Source organism: Epinephelus fuscoguttatus, linkage group LG7 (genome assembly GCF_011397635.1).
Source record: "Epinephelus fuscoguttatus linkage group LG7, E.fuscoguttatus.final_Chr_v1".
Classification (NCBI taxonomy): domain Eukaryota; kingdom Metazoa; phylum Chordata; class Actinopteri; order Perciformes; family Serranidae; genus Epinephelus; species Epinephelus fuscoguttatus.
In genome coordinates this window covers 5,308,879-5,330,228 of record NC_064758.1, presented here as the reverse complement: position 1 = coordinate 5,330,228, position 21,350 = coordinate 5,308,879, and the positions used below count along the sequence as shown (strand labels likewise).

Here is a 21,350-nt window from a genome sequence, read left to right as displayed (position 1 = left end):
GATTGATCCAGTTGACACGCCTATAGGGAAAATATGTTTTCAACCAGTGTCCTGTAAAAATAACAAAAAAATCCACACTTTATTCCAAACTGATTGTATCTCTGTCCCATATGTATCTGCAACCTGGAATAAGCATGTTCAGGACTTATGTGCTTTGTTTGAATGATGTATTATTTGGCTTTACAAATTATAGGAGAGAATCAGACGGTGTAATCTCATCATATTCCTGGCCAAGTTTTATATTCATAAATGTAAGGTATTGAAAATCAAACCTTCCTTTTGTACCTTTAAAAAGGAGGCAGAGTCCTACATTAAAACACTATCCACCTCTTGCAATAGAAAAGCTGTGAAAACGCTGAAGCTGTGCTCCAAATTTAATGTACTGTTATGATTTTAATATATATATTTTTAATATTCTGTGCACCATTTTTATTTCATATTTGAATTTTGTTTGTAACCCCTGGCGTTGTATATTTGCTTGTTTCTTCATTTTCTTATTACTACTCATGTTTCAAAACATGATATTTATGTACATGATGCTGATGATGAACAAATAAAGTTTATTGAAGAAAAAAAAGTCTCAAATCAACAATCCTCGCTCCTCCTGACTCCTTAAATGTTTTCCTAAGGGGAGGGACTAAACAGTTAGATAAGGTGGCTAGATAAGGTGGTTAGCAGTAATTTAAGAGACTTGGGATGGACCCTTGGGATGCAGCCCAGGCTCTTCGCCCTACGTGAAGAGCCTGGTGACGCGAGGCTACGTTTTGTTAACCCATTTTTGGTGACGCTTTTATACTGAAATGTACGACCCGGAAATCCTGTTTTTCTGACGAAGTGAAAATACAGGAAAACACAAGCCAGGGACGTCTGTGAACTCAAGGTAGGCGCAAAAACAGAGGGCCTTTTTTTTTTTAGTTTGTTATCGACGATAGTATTTGTTTCGATGATAACCGAAACCTCATTGTTTCATGGCGTTGGTAACTTTAGCTAAGTTAAGTCCGTGTTAACTAGTTTCTACAGCATGTCGAGTGGAGAGCTACAAATAGTTTATTGTGACGCATCTGTTCGTTGGAACATCTAAGCAAAATTGTGTCTGTTAAAAAGTGATGGACGTCAAGAACGAGACGATCTATCTTCTCCTTCACGTCATACGTTATTTTCTAGATAAGGTTAGAAAGACATTAATGTGGAATGTGACGATGTTTATAACCCAAAGCCACTTAAACCTGAGACCTGTAAGCCAGTTCAGTTTACCCAGGTTATCTTCTAGTTATCTGGTTTGACTAACCCTAACACTGTCTGTATCAAACACAATTTTTTTAGCCTATGTAGGCAAGGGACAACAACATAAATTACAGATCGCCTGTAAAGCATGCTTAGCGTGCTTAGGGCTCCAAATCCACAATTCATCTAGTCCACAAGGGACCTCAAATGAACTTTCTTTAGACTGCCAGAGAGTCCGCTTGGGGTGCAGACTTCACTGATTAAATAACCCACATTTCATTGCAACACAGATGTGACATTGTGGGTTTTTGAACTGCCGAAAAACCGTATCATTGTGTAAAATAGTTATTGATAGTTAGGTCTATTAAAATGTTACTTGAATCGTGTAGGCCAGGAGTAATATTCCATCAACGTAGCTAAGAATATCCAGACTAAGGTGTAATCTTGAAGTTTGACTAAATGCCAACTCCCAATCTAGCGCCAACCTGTTCTATCAAGTGAAATCAGCTGGCTCCAGTTGACACTAATTCAAGCCCCTCCTGTTAAACCTCAACTCATGCACGCGCCCAGGGAAAATAAAAAGCCCACACTAGTCGAGTGCCGAACATGTTGCAAAATGTCAAAAAGCAGAGGAAAGGCTTTTTCTGCAGTGAGGCAAACGCTCCTTATGGAAGTGTATGAGGACTATAAAGACATGATTACAAAAAAAGGCAATACTGAATATTGCCGACAGGCTAAATGCATAAGTGACAAAGAAAATTCAGCATTTCAGCATAATATCATGTTCTATAAATCCCGCATCAAAGGGACAAAATATATGTAAGAACACCTATTAAATCTAACAATTCAAGTATGCCTAATGAAATTCACCAAATGTGTAAATTAATATTAGTGATAGACTATTCATCACATTTATCTGCTGATTCCTATGGAAAGTTCAGATGATGCATTTAATCAAACTATTTTATGTGAATCATCGCATTTATCATATAATTGATTGTAGATTATGACATTTCCGAAATTATCAGTTTATAGGAAATAATCACATTACATTTATCTATTGATTGTAGAAAATTCCATTTAGCAAATCCATCAGTTCAGTGGAGATGAGAAAACCTGAATGCAGGTGATAGTGAATCATCTATTTCTCATCATTTTGGAGTCAATTGTAAGCTCTATCCCTTATTATATCAAAATAAGGAAAATCCCCTTAAATATATGGAATGTGCTATAGCCTCCTGGGTCCCGGCAATTCATTTTTGTCCTCAGATTGTGTTCTGAAGAGGACATCCAGGGCTTTCTAATGATGTAGACATTATGTGGGTGGGGTTAACAGGGCAAACACACACCCTTTTCAAAATGGCTGCCATTATGTTTTTCTCATTTTTTGCTGCCAGAGTGGTAATTGATCATTTTCTGGCAAAAGTTATGATTATTTTGTTAATATTTAATTTGTTTACTGAATATCAGGGTCTTAACTTTAATTTAGAGAGATTTCAGAAATCCAGAGTAATTGTAACCTTTTCAAAATACACCTTTTATTCAATGTCCTCTGTAGAGGACATCGGGATTTAGTACCCCCTGTTTTTTTAACCAGTTTCCACGATTCAGCAGGCAGAAGGCCATTAAAGGGAATGATGGTTTTTTTTTTCATAATTTCTAATACATTTTAAAGGTTAGTGTGAAAGCAGAAATTTGGTTTGGAGTGAGACTCTGAAGTAATATGTATGCAAGAATTTGGAGGTTTATTGGAAAATAAGAACACCTTAGGTGAACGTACATTCCCATGCATCTATGGTAGGATACTACCTAAAAGGAGGATTTCGAGAAACTTCTTGCTCTATTTCCTTTAAACAATGACAATTCTTGCTGAGAGTGTATTCACACATACAATAGTATCTATAAAGCTTCACTCCACTGTTCTTTACCCTTCCTAGGCCACCACACACAATAAAATATACCTGGTCTTTGGGGTCTGTCACATAAGGGTCATAGGTCAAACTATGGGGCTCCCCATCACTTCTTATTGCCTGGGCAAGTGTTAAATGACTACATAGCAAGCATTACACCTTATCACATCATAGATAGTGAGGGGTGAGTGCAGTTGGACCACTAGGCCCTTAAACCCAGTGGTACAGGGTACCAATCCTGCACCCTGACTGCAACGCCAGGCCCATTGGTATAGCTATTAAGAATACACTCTACCTTGCTACATCTATCCATCATAGTGTTAAGCATTGAAGACAGCCACATAATAATTCCAGGGGAGTAAAAGTCCTTTGTAGCTCATATATTTAGAGATAAAGCATAAAATACCCCATAGTCCCATTGTAACTCAATTGAAACTCATTGACTAACTAACTAACTAACTGGAAATTTAGGACCCGACTAAGTCCCGATGTCCTCTACAGAGGACATGTGATAAAAAATAAATAAATGATATATATATATTTTTTTTTGATGCAAAATGTTTCTTTCAAGTCTAATACTTAAATTACATAAAACAAATCTTGATATCAAAACCTTTTTCTTCTGGGTCCCAGTACAAAACACCTAAGTGTAAATAACAGTGCAAAAAAACTATACTGTGTACTATAAACTATATAAAAACTTGGTAAATTTAGTCCATTGGAGGGGGCTCAGGCTGGGACTGGGGCTTAAAGATCATCCCAAACATGGCCAAAAGTCCTTGCTGGAATGCAAGCATCTGCTGCCTGGATTCCTAGATACCAGATCTAGGTCCAGATACATTATAGCAACATTTATCATTCAATATCACAATGTTCACCCCGAAAAGCTCTATGCCATCTAACTGACTTATAAAGGGTAGCAGATGAGTCTCAAAACCAAAGTTACTCATCTCCAGACTAGCTTGTTAGGTTATCCAAACTGTTAAAGTAAGTGTAGTTAAGCAAATATTACCTGCAGAAAAAAACCTCATTGGGACAAGCCATCGACACGACACTGATATCCTCCAGCGCTGAAGTTGGGAACTGGTTTGTTGTTGTTGACGGCTGCGGTGGTGGAGCTGAGTCCTTTGTTCCCGGGTCACTGGTGTAAGTTGGCTGATGTCCGAGTATGGCATCTAACTGGGCGTACCATTTATTGACTTGTTGGCACCGCTTCTATTGTTGTGGTCCTTCAGGTTTTTGTAATCCTGTTTCAATTTCTTAAGTTTTTCGCGGCACTGTTTTGCGGTGTGGTGAATGCCCAAGGAATCTAAATGCGCTGATATCTCTTGATAAATCTTCTCATTTCGCGAAGATGATTCAAACCTCTGCTGTATCACGTCTTCCATTTCTTGCTTTTCTTCTTACGACTCCTTTTAAAAATGCGACTACTCGTCTGCTGAGTTTTAAAAATGCCGGTTGATTTGTCGCTTTCTGTTGAAAACCCGCCTTGAGTATATCAAATCAGCACCAAGTAAACCCCAAGCCCCACCCAGGAGTTTTTTGGGACCGTTCTGAGTACCAACTCCAAGGCAGGGACTTCTTTAGCCCCTGTAAAAGTTCCGGAACTCTGTCCTTTGGGGGTGGTTCCTGCGGTGGAGACACGCACCAACGGCCTGCCCCCTGTAAAATTACCCCGAAGTTCCTGCGGTGGAAAAGGGCCTCTTGTCAGGCATTATCCCTAACTTAGCAACTGCCATTTTTAAGACACATAAAAGCTTCAAAATTCACAGTGGGGTATTTTCTAACGTATTTTATGTTGTAGATAAAACATTGAAGTCTCTTAAGCTTGTGATAACCACAAACCGTATTTCAGGCATCTAACTAAAAACCCATTCAAAAACATCATTGACTTAGAGATGAGGGAACATGGAGTGCCAAAATGCTAACTCATATCTGGGTATTAGGGCTCATTCCTGGGACGCTCTGTGGAAGTTGGTTCATGCCTTTTTCCCTTCAGTTGTTGCTATTGTAAAACTGGTCTTAAATTCCATTTCAAGTGGCATTAAAAAAGTCTTAAGAAGTTGTAAATCTAACTTTCCTTAAAGGGAAATTTTGGTTTATTTCAACCCGTCTCCTATCGTCCTAAATTTGTTTCAAGTGACTAGTGACATAGAAAAAATAGTTAGCATGTTAGCCGTTAGCCTAGATACAGCCGTAGCGTCAGACCTGTTAAAACGTAAGTGAACGGGCATACCTTTAAGTGCAAAGTTAGTCCACTAAACAAGCTTTTTTTCCACAAAGACCGCCTCATATCGTTAGGATAAATGTCAGAGAACATATAGAAAACGACATGTAAACGTGTTGTCTTACCTTACCGGTGTGCTGCCATGTTTGTTTACCCCTTTAGCTCTGCTTTCCAAAGCGCAGCCGAAATATATCTCACCAGCTCTAGATAAGGCCCAGCTGGATACTACTCCAGGTGGAGGTGTCTTGTACTCGGTCACATCCAGCCCTTGAAAATAAGGCTGCAACTGGTCCCATTCCTTGCAACAGAGGTATTCCTCTTCTGTGGGCACTGGGGCACAGCGTTCACAGGTACACCACCAATCTCCAGAGCTACGCAGCCTTGCAGCAGCCATTCCTCCTCTCTTGTCCTCTACCTGTTGTGCCTCTCTCTCTCCTCCTCCGTTCTTCAATTTCACAAAGCTCTTCATCAGTGTATTCTGGCTCAAATAAATAAGGACGGCCATCAAACTCTACAAAATCAAATTCTTCCTCCGCAAAGTCGAAGTCTGGCAAAAAGTCAGCCATTATTCTAGAAATCTTTCATAAAATAAATGAATGAACTTTTCAGGCTGCTGTCCGGTTCAGCCTTCCAGCTGCTGCTACTTGTTCAAGCACGCTATGAGATCGCTGCTTGTTCTCGCAATATTTCGGCTGCGCTTTGGAAAGCAGAGCTAAAGGGGTAAACAAACATGGCAGCACACCGGTAAGGTAAGACAACACGTTTACATGTCGTTTTCTATATGTTCTCTGACATTTATCCTAACGATATGAGGAGGTCTTTGTGGAAAAAAAGCTTATTTAGTGGACTAACTTTGCACTTGAAGGTATGCCCGTTCACTTACGTTTTAACAGGTCTGACGCTACTAGGTGCGCCCCGGCTGTATCTAGGCTAACGGCTAACATGCTAACTATTATTTCTATGTCACTAGTCACTTGAAACAAATTTAGGACGATAGGAGACGGGTTGAAATAAACTCAAATTTCCCTTTAAGCTGTAGGAACCTTGATGTGCTCAGACTGCTAACAGGGTCAAAGCCATAATTTTATTTATACTGAGTCCTAATTGTAGCTTACGAGTGGAGTGTTTTTACTTGGCTTTGATTTAAAAATGATGTAACAAAAACTGACTAATGTAACTTAGACAAACATGTTGCAGAAGAAGGAAAGCAGGGCTCTCAAGACAAATTTGATAGAGATATGGCCAACATGAATTATATTGTACTCATCAAATATGGCACGTTTTCTAATGATATTTAGGCTATAGCTTATGCAAAACCATATACACCACAGTTTCCACCAGTTTTAGTGTAACCACTGTAATCAAGAATGTGTCATCAACAGAGGGCACTGCACAATGCACAATGGAAGTAAACAATAGTAGCAGTTGCAGATTACATTGATTACCTGTGAATATTCACATTTTTCATTTTGTCTGAAAAATTAAAAGGTATTCAGGTTGTGATGATGGGAAACAGAAAATAGTGTCAATTTGTCAAATGAAATCACTTATCAGTTATTTAAAACTTTGATGTAAAGAATCATCTAAACTTGTAAAGTACCTAATCATTGCAAGAACTGTTTCGCCAAGGAATATAGAATGAGCGTATAAGAAAATATGGTTAAATCTCATCCCTTAATTTCATTTCAGAACATTAGTATTGAGCTGGGAGGAAAAAAATGGGAACTGCTGGTGTTACTGGGATCATTAACTCATAATATAACTCTTAATATGTACACAGGTAAACACACAGAGCATGGAGCTCCTTGCCAATCTAGAGATCTACATCCCAGTGGAAGCAGAGGTGAAAAGCATCCCTATACGGAGCTTACCAAAGTCAGTGCTTAGACGAATTGGCCTCCCTCTGTCTGACTCTGAGGGCTCCAGAAAGCTCACAGACTCTGCAGAAGGCATATGGATTTGTCCAGTAATCATGCGGATGAAAGGCCAGAAATGTGCCACCAACACAGGGAACAGTGTGGTGGAGAACATGTCCTCACTGCTGGGCAAAGAGTTTAGGGCTCAGCCGGGTCCCTTCCAAATGTCCTTTGTCTCCGCCAATCCCACAGCTTACAAGGTACTGAAGGACAACATACCTGGAAAAAATGTCTCCACACACACATCTCATCTCACCTCTCCATTACCTCATGGCACAGCATCGCAGACATATGAAGATGCTGTTGTCATTTACCACGGAAACGTTTACCTGTCTGCCAGGAGGCCCAGTCAAAGACGGAGTCAACGAGAGACTCGTGATCCACAGCCAGCGTCTCTGTCTTCCATTCCTTCAGCATCAGACTTGTCAACTAAAAGCCAGAAGAAGGTAACATGACATTATAGTTTAATAGCAACAAATCAGTAAAACAAAAAAAAGTGAAATTAGGAAATCATGGAAGGTCATTTGACAAGCGAGTGAAACAAGGCTGTAAAGGAGTCTTCAGTCATGCTAGTGGCTCTGTGAGGCTGTACTTAGGCACAGTGGAAATAATAACATGCTGATGTTTTGCAGGTATAATCCTCATCATGCTCACTATCTTAATTAGCATGCTAACATCTGTTAATTAGCATGTAGCTTAAAAACAGGAGGTGCAGGAGCAGGTATTTGGTCACAAACTTAAATATTGGACAAATTAAAAAGCTGACCTAATGATGGCACCAGATGAAAAGTCAGAAGACAAACAAATGCATTGTATCTCATCCTGAGGGGCACATTAGTATGTGTACCAAATTTCAGGACAATCCTTGTGACATTTTACTTAAAGCCAAAAATGTCAGCCTTGCATTGGCCATTGGCAGAGAACAATGGAGGAGAAACTGGTGATGCTCAGTTACTCACCAGGACCAGTGGACTCCCTGTAGTTAGTATTTATTTTTGTTATGCTAAGCCCGACGATAAACAGCAGGTTGTCAAACTGCCCCTGAGTCATCCTAAAATATGCCCAGAAACAGCCATCATAGAGGTGAGGTGAAGGTGAAGCTCCTGGACCAACTAGTGGTACTCCATGTGATCCACCCTCTTTTTTAGGGTCTCATGTACCCACACAGATCTCGGTTTCCTTGTGCCCATCAAACTATTTGTGGACAGCTTCTCACCCCCAACCAGAGCTACAGCAAGTACCCTCTGCCTGTCCATTTTAGGAACTAGATACTAATTACTGTGAAATAAACAAAATAATTAATTAAATAAAATAAACTGTAGACTGATTACACAGGACGGTTAGAATAAGGAGGTGATGGGGTGGTTGCCTGGCAACAATTAAAAGAAGCAGCAAGTCTGAATTGAAGTAGTGAACCAGTTGACATAGCAATCACTATGGCTACACAATGAGAGTGGCTATAGAGCACCTGGTAAGAGCCCCCAGACTTTGGTGACTCCTTGGAGTTGTATCAAAAAAAAAAAAAAAATAACTGGTGTAAACTTGGTAGACTCTGTGACTATTAACTCAGCACCACTGTTATTTCAACTTGTGCACAAGGAACATTAAAATCTATTTCTCAGATTGTCATGGAATTTAGTGAATGCTTTCACGCTCTGCAGAGGATGAACTCTTTTGATTTGAATGACTGCATGACCTTTCCTCTAGCTAGCCCCATCCTTAAGAAAAACTTTACATATTAACTCCACTAATTTATCTCTTAGAATAGCTAAACATCTGTATGTTGTTTTTTCTGTGCTACATTTTTGAGTTGTGTGGTGCAATTAGTGCTTCAACCTCAACTGGATACTTGTGGGACTTAACACCTCCTTTTTACCTACCCTTCGTCACACTGTTACCTGGCTTATTGAAAATGGCTACCATAAAGCACATTTTTTGTGTGAAGTTTAAAGCAGAAATTTGACCATTGTTATGGAATGATTTTGTGTGCGGTAAGATTTATCTGAGATTTCTTTGTCCTCCTGTAGCACGGCTCTTCGGAGGCTTCTATTGAACCTGCAGACACAAAGCCAAAACGGAAGAAACTACGTGTCATTTTGCCCCAAACCTCCTCAAAACAGTTAAAGGATTGTCTCATAAAAAAAGATCATCTCTCCACCACAGACCGGGTGAGTATAATAATAATACACTGAACAGATATTTAAATGCAACACATCTGTTTCTGGCAACATGGTGGTGCAGTGGTTAGCACTGTTGCCTCACATCAAAGGGCTCTGGGTGAGTTCACCAGCCAGCCGGGCCCCTCTGTGTGGAGTTTTTGTGTTCTCATGTTTTCTCCAGGTACTCCAGCTTCCTCACACAATCCAAAGACTTGCAGCTTTATTGGTGACTCTAAATTGCCTGTAGGTGTGAATGTGAGCATGAATGGTTGTCTGTCTCTATGTGTCAGCCCTGTGATAGTCTGGCGACCTGTCCAGGGTGTACCCTGCCTCTCACCGAATGTCAGCGGGGATAGGCTCCAGCACACCCGCAACCCTGTGTCAGGATAAGTGGTTACAGAAAATGAAAGAATGAATGAACTTTTGTCCCTGCTCCCATTTTTCACACGTTTTTGGTCATAAACTTGAAAAATGTTAGTGAGCAGTTTTCCTATTCCAAGATCCCCCAAAAGGTGTTGCATATCAAGATGCTGATTGTACAGCATTGTTCCCTCACAGGTAACAGGTCACTAAAATATGCAATTTTGCCTGACTAGTGCTCCAGAAATGCATTTTTTATGGTCACAGATACACCACAGAATCAGACAGTATCTGGTGTGACACCATGAGCCTCATGCAGTGTGACACCTCTCCTTCACGTAGAGCTGATCAGGGTGTTGATTGTGGCCTGTGGAGTGTTGGCCCACTTCTCCTCAATGGTTGTGTGTGGTTGCTGGATATCAGCAAGAATTTGAACACGCTGTCCTTGCATCTCCAACATGCTCAGTGGGTGACATGTCTGTTGAGTCTGCCGGCCATGCAAGAACTTCCAGAAGTCTTGTACAGATCCTTCTAACATGGGTCCATGCATAATCATGCTGCAACATGAGGTCACAGTGAGGATGAATGGCATATCAATGGATTTCAGGATATCACCATGGTATCTCTGTGTGTTCAAACTGTCATCAATAAAATGCACCTGTGTTAATTGTCTATAGCTTATACCAGATCATACCCAGCATCTGACATTAATAATGATAATAATAATAATGATACATTTTATTCATAGAGTGCTTTTCAAGGTACTCAAAGACACTTTATATTGGTTAAAAACAATCACAAAATAGACTTCAATAAAATCCACACTACGTTATTCACACATTAAAAGCCGTTTTGAAAAGATGTGTTTTGAGTAGTGATTTGAACTGGGACAGGTCAGTGCAGTCTCAAATGTTTTTGGGGAGAGCATTGCAGAGGGAGGGGGCAGCTATGGAGAAGCCTCTGTCGGTGCTTGGTCTTGAGTGGTGGAGTTCGGAGGTTGGCATCAGAGGAACGGAGGCTGCAAGGAGTGTGGCAGTGGAGAAGGTCAGTGACGTAGGAGGGGGCCTGGTTATGGAGGGCTTTATAAGTGAGGAGAAGGACTTTGAATTGGATGCGTTGTGGGACAGGAAGCCAGTAGAGGTTCTGAAGGACAGGGGTGATGTGATCGCAGGATCGGGAATGGGTGAGCAGACAGGCAGCAGAGTTCTAGATGTATTGGAGTTTATTTAGGAATGAAGATGGTGTACCATAAAGAATGCTGTTACAGTAAACATTTCTGGATGTGATGAAGGCATGGGTGAGAGTTTCAGCAGCAGTGGGGGAGAGTGATGGGCAGCGATGAGCTATGTTTTTTAGGTGGAAGAAGGCAGTAATGGTGATGTGATAGACATGTTTTTCAAAAGAGAGGTTGTTGTTGAAAATGATTCAGAGGTTGCGGATGTGTGGGGAGGAATGCAGAGTGGAATTGTCAGAGGTGAGGCAGAAATTGTGAGAGGTTTTGGTGAGTGATTTGGACGGATGATTATCATGTCAGATCTTTCACAGTTCAGTTTGAAGAAGTTGGGATGCATCCAGGACGTGATGTCGTTGATGCAGCTGGTCAGAGTGGACTGAGTTTCTGTGGTGATGGATTTAGTGGAGATGTAGAGCTGGATGTCATCAGTGTAGTAGCAGTGGAAGTTGAGACCATGGCTGCGAATGATGTTGCCAAGGGGGAACATATAAAGGATGAATAGGAGGGGACCGAGCATCGAACCCTGGGGGATGCCTTGGGACAGAGGAGCAAGGGAGGACCTGCAGTTTTTAATATAGATGAACAGATGAGGTATGATCTGAGCCAGGGGAGGGCAGTACTTGTGATGCTGAGCATTGAGAATGAGAATTGTGTGGTTGATTGTGTCAAAGGTTTCTGTAAGTTCAAGAAGGACATGAATTGAGAGGTGACCAGTGTCTGAGGTGAGGAGAAGATGGTTGGTGGTTTTGAGGAGGGCGGTTTCCATGCTGTACTGTGAGCGGAAGCCAGATTGAAATGGTTTAAACAGGTCGTTGGGGGAGAGGTGGGCTTTAAGTTAGAGGCAACAGCACCTTCTAGTATTTTTGACAGAAAGGGGAGATTTGAGGTGGATCAGAAATTACTCATGTCGTCAGGATCAAGTCCAGATTTTTTGAGGAATAGGGGTGACAGCAGGCAGTTTGAGCGTTTGAGGGACTGAAGTGGAACTGAAGGATGAGTTGATTATTTCTGTGATGATTGAGGAGATGGCAGGGAGGCAGTCCTTAGCAAGTTTGGATGGGATGGGGTTGAGAGCATAGGTGGAGTTTTTCATTCTGGCCATCAACTTGGGCAGCTCCACTGGGTGGGGGAGAAGTGAGTCAGAGTCTGATTGGTGAGATGGGGCGAGACAGGTGAAGGGGTTAAGAGAGTGGGGGTGTGGTAGTTGCTGTAGATGCAATCAATTTTTGTCTGGTAAAATGAAAGGAAAGAGTTACACTTGTCAGCTGTAAAGGATATTGAGATGTTGTCGTAGGGTTTGAGAAGTTAATTTATGGTGGAACAGAGGGCCTTGGGATTGGTGGAGCCAGAGTGTATGAGCTGTAAGTAGTAGGTGGACTGGGCTGTAGTGAGAGCAGTTTTGTATTGCTGAAGATATTGTAAGACCAGTGGAGCAAACTAGGTAGAGAATAGCCCCGTTTCCACCGAGTGGTATGGTACAGTATGGATAAGGTAGCTGGGTCAGAAAATCAGAGAAGTCTCATAGAATCCCTGACAAGTAGATTTTCCGTGAGGCAATTAATTCTCAGAGTCCTGCACTGGGTATGTAACGGATAATCCCCAAAATGCCGTGTAACAGCATAAAAAAAAAAAATAATAAATAAATAAATAAAATTATGTGTATAAATATGTATGTACATATTTATACACATATATACATACCATATAAAATGTCCTTTTCAGTCATTTTTCAGTTTTTATTTTTTGATAACTTTGGCTGTGTTCATGCATATAGCATGACATTTGGTCAGAAACCTTATTTTTGGTGATATTTTTGAAATTTTAAAGCCGTTCCTAAATCAGGCCTAAAATACACAAATGGCAACCTTTTACGACATCTCGCCCTCTCGGACGAAAAACGTACCCATTGAAACCCATTAAAACGACAAATGCAGAGTAGATCAAAAAATGGTCTTGCTGTGCTCATAAGGATGTGACAGTGTGGTCTGTATAAAAATATTGCACCACCCAAACAACCGATGCAACTGAAGAATGGTCTCAGATGATCTTGCAGGTAAAGACGCTGGATGTGGAGGTCCTGCGGTTGTGTGTCCAGTTGGATGTACTGCCAAGTTCTTGGAAACAACATTGAGTACAGCTTACAGTAGAGAAATGAACATTCAGTCTACGCAAAACAGCTCTGGTGGAAATTCCTACAGTCAGCATGCCAATTGCACACTATTTCAGAACTTCGGACATCTGTGGCATTGTATTGTTTGATCAAACAACTTATTTAAGAGTGACCTTTTATTGTGACCATACCAAGGCACACCTGTGTAGTAATGATAAGTTTAAATCAGCATCATGATATGCCACACCTGTCAGGTGGATGGATTATCTTGGAAAAGAAGAAGTGCTTGCTAACACAGAAAAGAATAGGGGCCAGAATTAAGCCTTGGGGTACACCAAGCAACAGGGCTGCCCCTGACCAAATTGGGGCCCTAAGCGAAATTTTATTTGGAGGCCCCCATCCCAAATGTATCATAGGTACAAAATGACCGTACAACAACTTGCTATTTAACTTGACAACCTTTATTGGCATTAACAAATGTACTGTAGATACAGTAGTTTGGCTGTATGAGTCAAATAAAATAAAAATAAATAAATATGGGGCGGCACGGTGGTGTGGTGGTTAGCACTCTCGCCTCACAGCAAGAGGGTCGCCGGTTCGATCCCGGGCGTGGGAGCCCTTCTGTGCGGAGTTTGCATGTTCTCCCCGTGTCAGCGTGGGTTCTCTCCGGGCACTCCGGCTTCCTCCCACAGTCCAAAGACATGCAGATTGGGGACTAGGTTAATTGGTAACTCTAAATTGTCCGTAGGTGTGAATGTGAGCGTGAATGGTTGTTTGTCTCTATGTGTCAGCCCTGTGATAGTCTGGCGACCTGTCCAGGGTGTACCCTGCCTCTCGCCCGATGTCAGCTGGGATAGGCTCCAGCCCCCCCGCGACCCTCAAGAGGATGAAGCGGTTAGAAGATGAATGATAAATAAATATTAAATAAAAATAACTTCAAACTGAAATAAATAAATAATCTGAGTCACAAATAGCCATCAGTTACTCATCAAAAGAAAGTTACTTCCACCACCTCAATCTCCCACCCTTGATTAAACACTGAAAATAAAATAAAAGAGGGAGACAGGTTTTTCCTATTTAATCTTATTTTGTTATATTTCTCCCTCTCCTCTCTCTGGAGGCGTCCGATCTCCCTCAGCCCTCCGCCTCTCCCACCTTAATTAAACACTGAAAACAGAAATAAAATACAGAGACATTCTTTTCTATTTTCATCTTATTTAGCTATATTTCTCCCTCTCCCCTCTCTGGGAGCATCCGACCTCCCAGCCCCGCACATACCCCCGAGGCTCGGGTCTCCCCCTCCGTGGAGCTTGCCCGCCCTCCCGTTCCCGCACATACTCCTGAGGCTCTTTTGGACGACATGTCGACAACTCTTCACCTGCTGCAGCTCTGCAAGTGCCTGCCAGTGCACCCCTCTTTTTGTTCAGATGTCGAGTGCTGTCAATCACTGCAGCGACGCATGGGCGGTCAGGTCTCTTCTCTCCTTCCTCGAGCTGATTCTATGCGCACCTCACGGTAGCGCATGTGCGTATCCATTGCGCATATGCGCAAATGCGTCCCCTCGCACAAAATGTGCCCCCCCATGGAAGATGAGGCCCTACGCACAGCGCGTGTTCTGCGTTTAAGGAGGGGCGGCCCTGCCAAGCAAAGTTCCTCAGAAAAATGCCTGCCAGAGAGAGAGGATTTAAACCACTCTTGAGCCAACCTACCTGTTGCCACCAGTGTGAATATTGAGTTTGATGTTAGTATGGGTTAGTTTTGTCCAGTTAGTTACCACACATAGGCAGAAGACAATATGGCTTGTGTCTCAATTGTAAAATCCAGTTCATTTACAATTATCAATAAACACCTGACAGAAATGACTCAGTATGTCTACAATATGGCAGGTTTCTGCTTTCATGTACAGTTAGTTGTATTCCTCTGCTGTCAACTGTGGATTTATGGTTTATCATGTACTGTTACTATGAATCCTAACAAGTGAACATTAACCTTATGTTCCACTACTTTCTATATCCTTCAGGAGCTGCTTAATGACCACAGGCCCAAAGAGAAACACACAACATGTGAAGTAACCCACAGTGACAAGGAGAAGGATGTGACACACAGAGCAAGTGATGTATCCTCATCCAAAACTGCACATAGTGTCCTTCGGTCCACTGACAGTCTACACAAAGTGGACAGTCATAAAGATGCTGATGGAGAGCAGTCTGCAGAGAAAGCAGCAGGCACAGGGCCAGCGTGGCTTCAGCCTCAGGGGGAGCAGGAGGAGGTGTTCAACAATGACAGTGGTGAATGTGAGCTACAGGACCTGGGCAGTAAGGAAGCTGACTATATTCAAATTGGCAGTGGTGAATCTGATAGCTTAGTTGGTATTGTAGAGCAAAGACGCAACCAGAGCTGGACCAGGAGAGAGTCTCAGGGTGCAGCTCGTGCCTTTACATCACTACCGGAGTGTGACTTCAAGGGGCTGGCAGAGGAGGAGGCGATTGATCGAATGAAGGCCAAACTCAGAAAGCAAGAAGCTACTCTCAACAGCCTGCCCTCTTCATAATGACAGCTCAGTCAGAGTGAGAAGCAGTAATGATGTTTTAGTTCTCCAGAATATGATTAGGAACTTAAGGAGACTCTGCTGTGTAGGATTTAGGAGGAATCGTAAATTGCCAGAAATGGAACATAATGTTCCTGACTATGTTTTCATTCATGTATAATCACTTGTTTTGAATTATTTACAGTAGCCCAGAATGGACAAACCAAACACAGGCTATAGATAGGGCCATTTGCATATTCGTGTCAGCCACCGTGGTTCTACATCAGTGATACTGAACTTACAGCTGACAGGCCGGATTTAGCCCACAATAGGGTGCCTTGTCACCCCCCAACCACATTTCAGTTCACAGTGAAATTAAAGTGATTCACACTGGGAGTTTTATTTGTACTTTTAACATACATTAAGTTGTTTTTACACAGCTGCTTGTCAACTGCCCTGACAACCGTCTATGTTCAAAACCTCTTTTCCTCTGCTGCCTTCCCCTCACTGAAATGACTGGAGGCAGTGAGTTACTGCGGTGTGAACACAATGCAAGGTGCCAGGGTACATAGTAAAGGATAATAATAGAGCTTGTTTATCAAAAAAAAAGCTAGGGGAGGATCCCCTGGTCCTTAACAGAAGTCCTAGCTAAGCTTTGAATGTCCTCAAATCCTAGGAACACCCCTGCATACATGTGCGGGGCTGCTGACTGGCCCCTGGGGGCCACATTTTACAAAGTGGCCCCCAGGAAAAACAAGTTGAGTATCGCAGTTCCACATGCTTATAACATGGATAAGTTTCAGTTGGTTGCAACATGCAGTCTCACCACCAGATGACACCAAATCCCACACACTAGATCAGTAAAAACAGGATACTAGTGTGCATGGAAACTGACTTGGTGACAGGATGATTGAAAGCTAGAAATTGCATTTCCTTACAGTCCCTGTGAAACGGAAGTTAGAGCTTCTTTAGTTTCTGTACTGTGATATATTTTCCAGTGAAACAGAATACTTGAGCGGTGAACAGTAACACAAGGGATTCACATCCAATCCTTTGCATTTGAATGGACAACTAAAAAATGGGCGGGCTTAGCATCTGAATTCAGAGCTACGGTGGAGTCCGCTGCTGTGGGGATTGTTGGCTCCACAAACACGTTTGTCGTTGTTGGATCAGGAGGACGTGGGAGAGATGCATGAATTAGATCTGAGCAACATTGTATTGGTAATAAAAACAAAGGTTTTGTTCTTCAGCTTTATTTGATTATCGTTTTACCTGGTTTTACACAAAAAGAAAAGACGGGGGGTTTTTTTCTTTTTGATTAAAACTTGTAAAATATTTTCATTTTATTTTTGAGGACTTCCATATTTGCTCTGAATGATGGATACTGTTGTTTTCTGACTCGTAACCTTTCCTCTAGGGTTGCATGAGGCCAAGCTTTACATGTGACCTAAATGGTGCATTCCAATAGCACTGGGAAGTCAGGATTTCCCAGTTCCCAATTGGAAATTTCAATTGGAACGACCTTTTAAGTTAAATTTCTGGAAAGCTGGAGGAACTTCACCAACTCCAACCTCAAAATCCAAGGTTGATCTGTGCATCAGCAGTAGTGAAAGCTGTTGTAATATGCTGTTCATTAGCACTTCTGTCCTATTTGTGTCTCACTGGAACAGTCATACACATGGTCCCGTCCAATTCCACAGACATGAACAATTCCTGTTTGTGGAATTGTTCCTACAATGTTTGTATGAGCAAAAGACAGAGTAATGTGTTGTTATGGACAGGTACTGCTTTTGTTATTCCCAGCTCCAAATTATGACTTACTAGGTAAATGGAAGGCAGCAAAACTGCTGTTGAGACTGCACTCAGCTCTCTCAAGAGACATGGTCATGTCGTAGTGGTGATTTTTATCTAACTTTCTTGAGAAATGCTTGTCATAATGGGAACATTATATGTAGATAAATGTCAGTTTTCCTCAATTTGTCATTTTTGCTGCTTTGCTCTGGGACCCTTGTTTCTCTCAGTTCCATTTATTAAGTGCAACACACACCGCCGCCATACGCCTCACGTCAAAACGCCCGCCTCCATTAAATTCTACAAACCAACCCACACGGCTGACGCGCCGCGCCGCTCTGCTTCAGCCCACTGCTCCATTTCCAGCATGGCCGGTGCTCATGGCGGCGCTGCGAGAAAAGCCTTTTATGTACGTTTCGGCCGCCGTAGTATCAACTCCGGTTTTTCCTCTTCTTCTTCCGTTACTAGCAGTTGGCAACCGTTGGCAACTAGTGTAGGTACAGCCATCTAGAGGGCTGGGGTGGGAAATACACGTCAACGGTGCCGCTGCACACCGCTGCCAGTGTGTTGGGGAGCGGCACTTGATGGCCACAGCACCGCGCCAGCGGCGGTGTGTGTTGCACTTTATAGTTATGTACACAAATCTTATACCTTGCTGACTTTTTAAGAGCCTGAAAACAGGTGCTCACCTGTTGTTTTGGTGACTCAAACAGGAGACTTTTCGCATCCATCCAAACTTGTCCCTGAATTGATTAAATTCAGCAAGTTAAGTTATGTGCTTGTGCCTCTGGTGAAATATTTATTGTCAAAGATATATAATGTTGAACATTGGTATTATTTTTATTTTTTTTCCAACAAAATCTCATAGAATATATTTCTGTTGCTGCAAATATTTATGTCTGCAATAAAAAAAATGTGTGTACAGAGTTGTGACTTTGTCGTTATTTAAAGGAACTCTTACCTTTCTTGCATTTCACACAGCACTTAAAATTTGAACATCCACAACCCCCGCCTCCCTCCAAAGTCCCATCCTCCTTCAACTCCACCTCCCTCCAAAGGTCTACTCCCCCCTCCTCCATTATTTCCTCATTGTAGACGTAGCTGTTTGCAAGATAACATGAGACACACGGAAGAGGAGAGCGAGTGTAACGTTACAACAAAGACAGTCAAATGCAAACCCGGAACTCAACTGGAGTCAGAGATGACTGATGAGTATTAGAATAAGCTAACAGTGCTAACATTTGATAGTAGCGTTGACGTTACTAGGAAGTGGAAATGCACAAGGAAGATAACGTTAATGTTTCAGAGGCTATGCTACAGTAGGCTAATGTTAGCCATTAGCAACTGGATGCTGTGTTGTCATAACATTATGAACTGAACTGAAGTCATTTATTTGACATCTTTATGCGCAGCACAAAAACAAAATGACATTTCACATACCCCAAGCAAAAAGAAACAAAACATTTAAAAACAACTTGTGTAACATACAAGAAAGAACATATAGCGCAATAGTGAGATGAAAAGGGTCGACATTTCACAGTCAAAAACTCCACATCCTGAGAGCAGAACTGTGAGCTTCTCTTCACATCACAGCACCATGAATTGTTTGTGTATACACCACGGAGCTTACCAGATGATGCAGCCTCCCTGTCTGCTCTATGTAGTGTTAGCCCCGTTAGCTCAACACCAGAGTCTGATATGTTACAATTCATCCATGTCTCAGTGAACACAAGGACGCAGCAGTCCCTCACTCCTCAGTGAGTGGATCTCCACAGTCGAATATAATCCATTTTCGTGTCCAGCGAGTGGACGTTCACCAGAAGGCCGCTGGGAACAGCTGGTTTGATAGGGTTAGCGCTTCCCCCCAGTTTTCTTAGAACCATATAAGAATGGTATAATTATGAGTTTTCGTCTCTGGTGGAATCCACTTACATTACTTACATTGTGCCATTAGCTTATTAATAGCATTTTAACCTAAACAAAGAAAAGTGTAAAATTTCCAGAAAGGTAAGTGTGGCTTTAAAGGAGCATTCAGCAGATTATCTCTTACATGACCTGCATCCACCTGCCACTACTACTCACATACAGTGTAGGGCTGTAACCAAGCCTTCTGCTGATTGTAATGTAGTGAGTTTAAAGGAATGCGCAGTGATCACAGACTCAAGGTAGCCTGTGTAGAGATTGAGCACGTCATCAGGGTGTTTACGGAGGCTGCAATACATGTACGGTCTCTCCAGTATTCCTCCTATTAAAGTCCAAACCCTGAATATACTGCAACGGACTGATTATTGAACATTACACTGATAGCTTAACAATTCACATCTGAATCATGTAATCACAATGTTTAATCTAAAATCAAACTTGCAACATTAGCTTATCCTTGTTGTGTTCTGTGTGACTTGCAGCATTGCTGTATTTTTTGTTTCCTCATTTCACAGAGGAAGGATGTTTCCTTCATTTCCTTTTGTTTTGTCTGTTAGCATGTGTTTTCTGAAGCTGCAGCATGGCGTGCTCTCAGGGTCACTTTCCACACTTCACCTAGGGTAGAATACTAGTAAAGTGGGACACTTTCTACATTCTGCATAATTTTTAGTTATGATTCAAATGTCTTAGCCCTCCATAGGATACTATTCTAAATAGCCTCAGAGTTCTATTACACTATACAGAAGGAAAAACAAAGAAATATTAAATGGATGAATCCTCCTCAAACACACAGTAACCCAAAACCATATTTTACCAGGTGCTACTGTTAAAGTGGGGCATCTATACTGGCAAACTGTAACACTTCAAATACATTCTTATTCAAGTGTAGGCCTAGTGAATACACAATAATAATATAAACAACAACAACAATAAACATCACCTTTTTTCTTAAAGGAGGTGTGTGGGTACAGCAGACTCCCACCACCTCCCTCCCTCCCGTCCTTGTCCCCTCACAGTATTTTGGAATGGGTGTAATTTATTTCATTTAAATTCAAAAAGAGGGACCTTCATGAAAAAAATTCTTAAAATTAATTCACAGGCTAAATTTGATTTCTGCTTTTTGCACAGCAGGTTATTCTACGCTAGTGGTGTGAGGTAGTTATGTTGGGCCCCAGTGCATGCTATTACGATTTCTTTATCGGTTTATGTGAATACATTTCTGAACTGATGGGCCCAATAGTGAACGCCATAGTACACATATTGTCTTGTCACATGATCAGACACTTGACACTGGATAACATTAACATACATATCATTACCCAGCAATCATCATTGCATATCTGTTTATCACAAACAATAACAAAGAAAATGAAGAATTATTTATTTTATTTAACAATTTTAATAGTTTATTGTAGTTTTTTTTTGAATAAGCATATACATTTATTATAGATGCTATTGACTATTTTACCGAAAAAAGAAGTGTTTATTTTCTTTTTTCTTCTTTTTTTTGGATAAAATAGTCAAGAGAAAAGAAACACACGATGGAGATGGGTTTACCTTTTTAAGGGCACACATAGCAAATGGCACTGTTTTTGACTGAGAGTTCTTCATTGAACGCAGACATGTTTATTATTTTCTATTTAGTGATGAAGTCAGTGGTTTTTTGTTGTTGTTGTTGTTGTTGTTGTTGTTGTTGTTTTTTGTTTTCTTTTGTCCCACTTTACCAGGGCTCACCCTATGTCCCATACAGAATGAATGGGACCAGACAATTGTACTCACTGACAGAAATGGGGTGGACAAAATGAGAGAAACAAATCACATAACACATCACAATAAAATCCAATACAATTATTATCACCTTTATTTATTCAGGGAGGGCCAATTGAGAGCAAGCTCTCATTTCCAATGGCGCCCTGATTACAGTACAATAAAATACAATTCAATACACATTACAATACGTATCAATAAC

General features: G+C 41.4%; 2 protein-coding genes across 2 annotated transcripts in view; both read left to right on the top strand.

Annotated features, from left to right (window-relative positions):
- Positions 1 to 19,157, top strand: part of pex10 (peroxisomal biogenesis factor 10) — a 95,404-nt gene extending 76,247 nt beyond the window's left edge. Inside the window, exon 7 of the mRNA XM_049581751.1 lies at positions 19,146 to 19,157. The gene's annotated coding sequence lies outside the window, so the exon portion shown is untranslated. The remainder of the gene's footprint in view (positions 1 to 19,145) is intronic.
- si:dkeyp-110g5.4 (uncharacterized protein LOC561637 homolog) lies at positions 655 to 18,380 on the top strand. Its single transcript, XM_049581733.1, has 4 exons — positions 655 to 880; positions 7,142 to 7,723; positions 9,305 to 9,445; positions 15,161 to 18,380. Exons 2-4 carry the CDS (start codon positions 7,157 to 7,159, stop codon positions 15,689 to 15,691), a joined length of 1,239 nt encoding a protein of 412 aa, XP_049437690.1. The 5' UTR covers positions 655 to 880; positions 7,142 to 7,156; the 3' UTR covers positions 15,692 to 18,380.
- Positions 19,158 to 21,350: the final 2,193 nt, after the last annotated feature.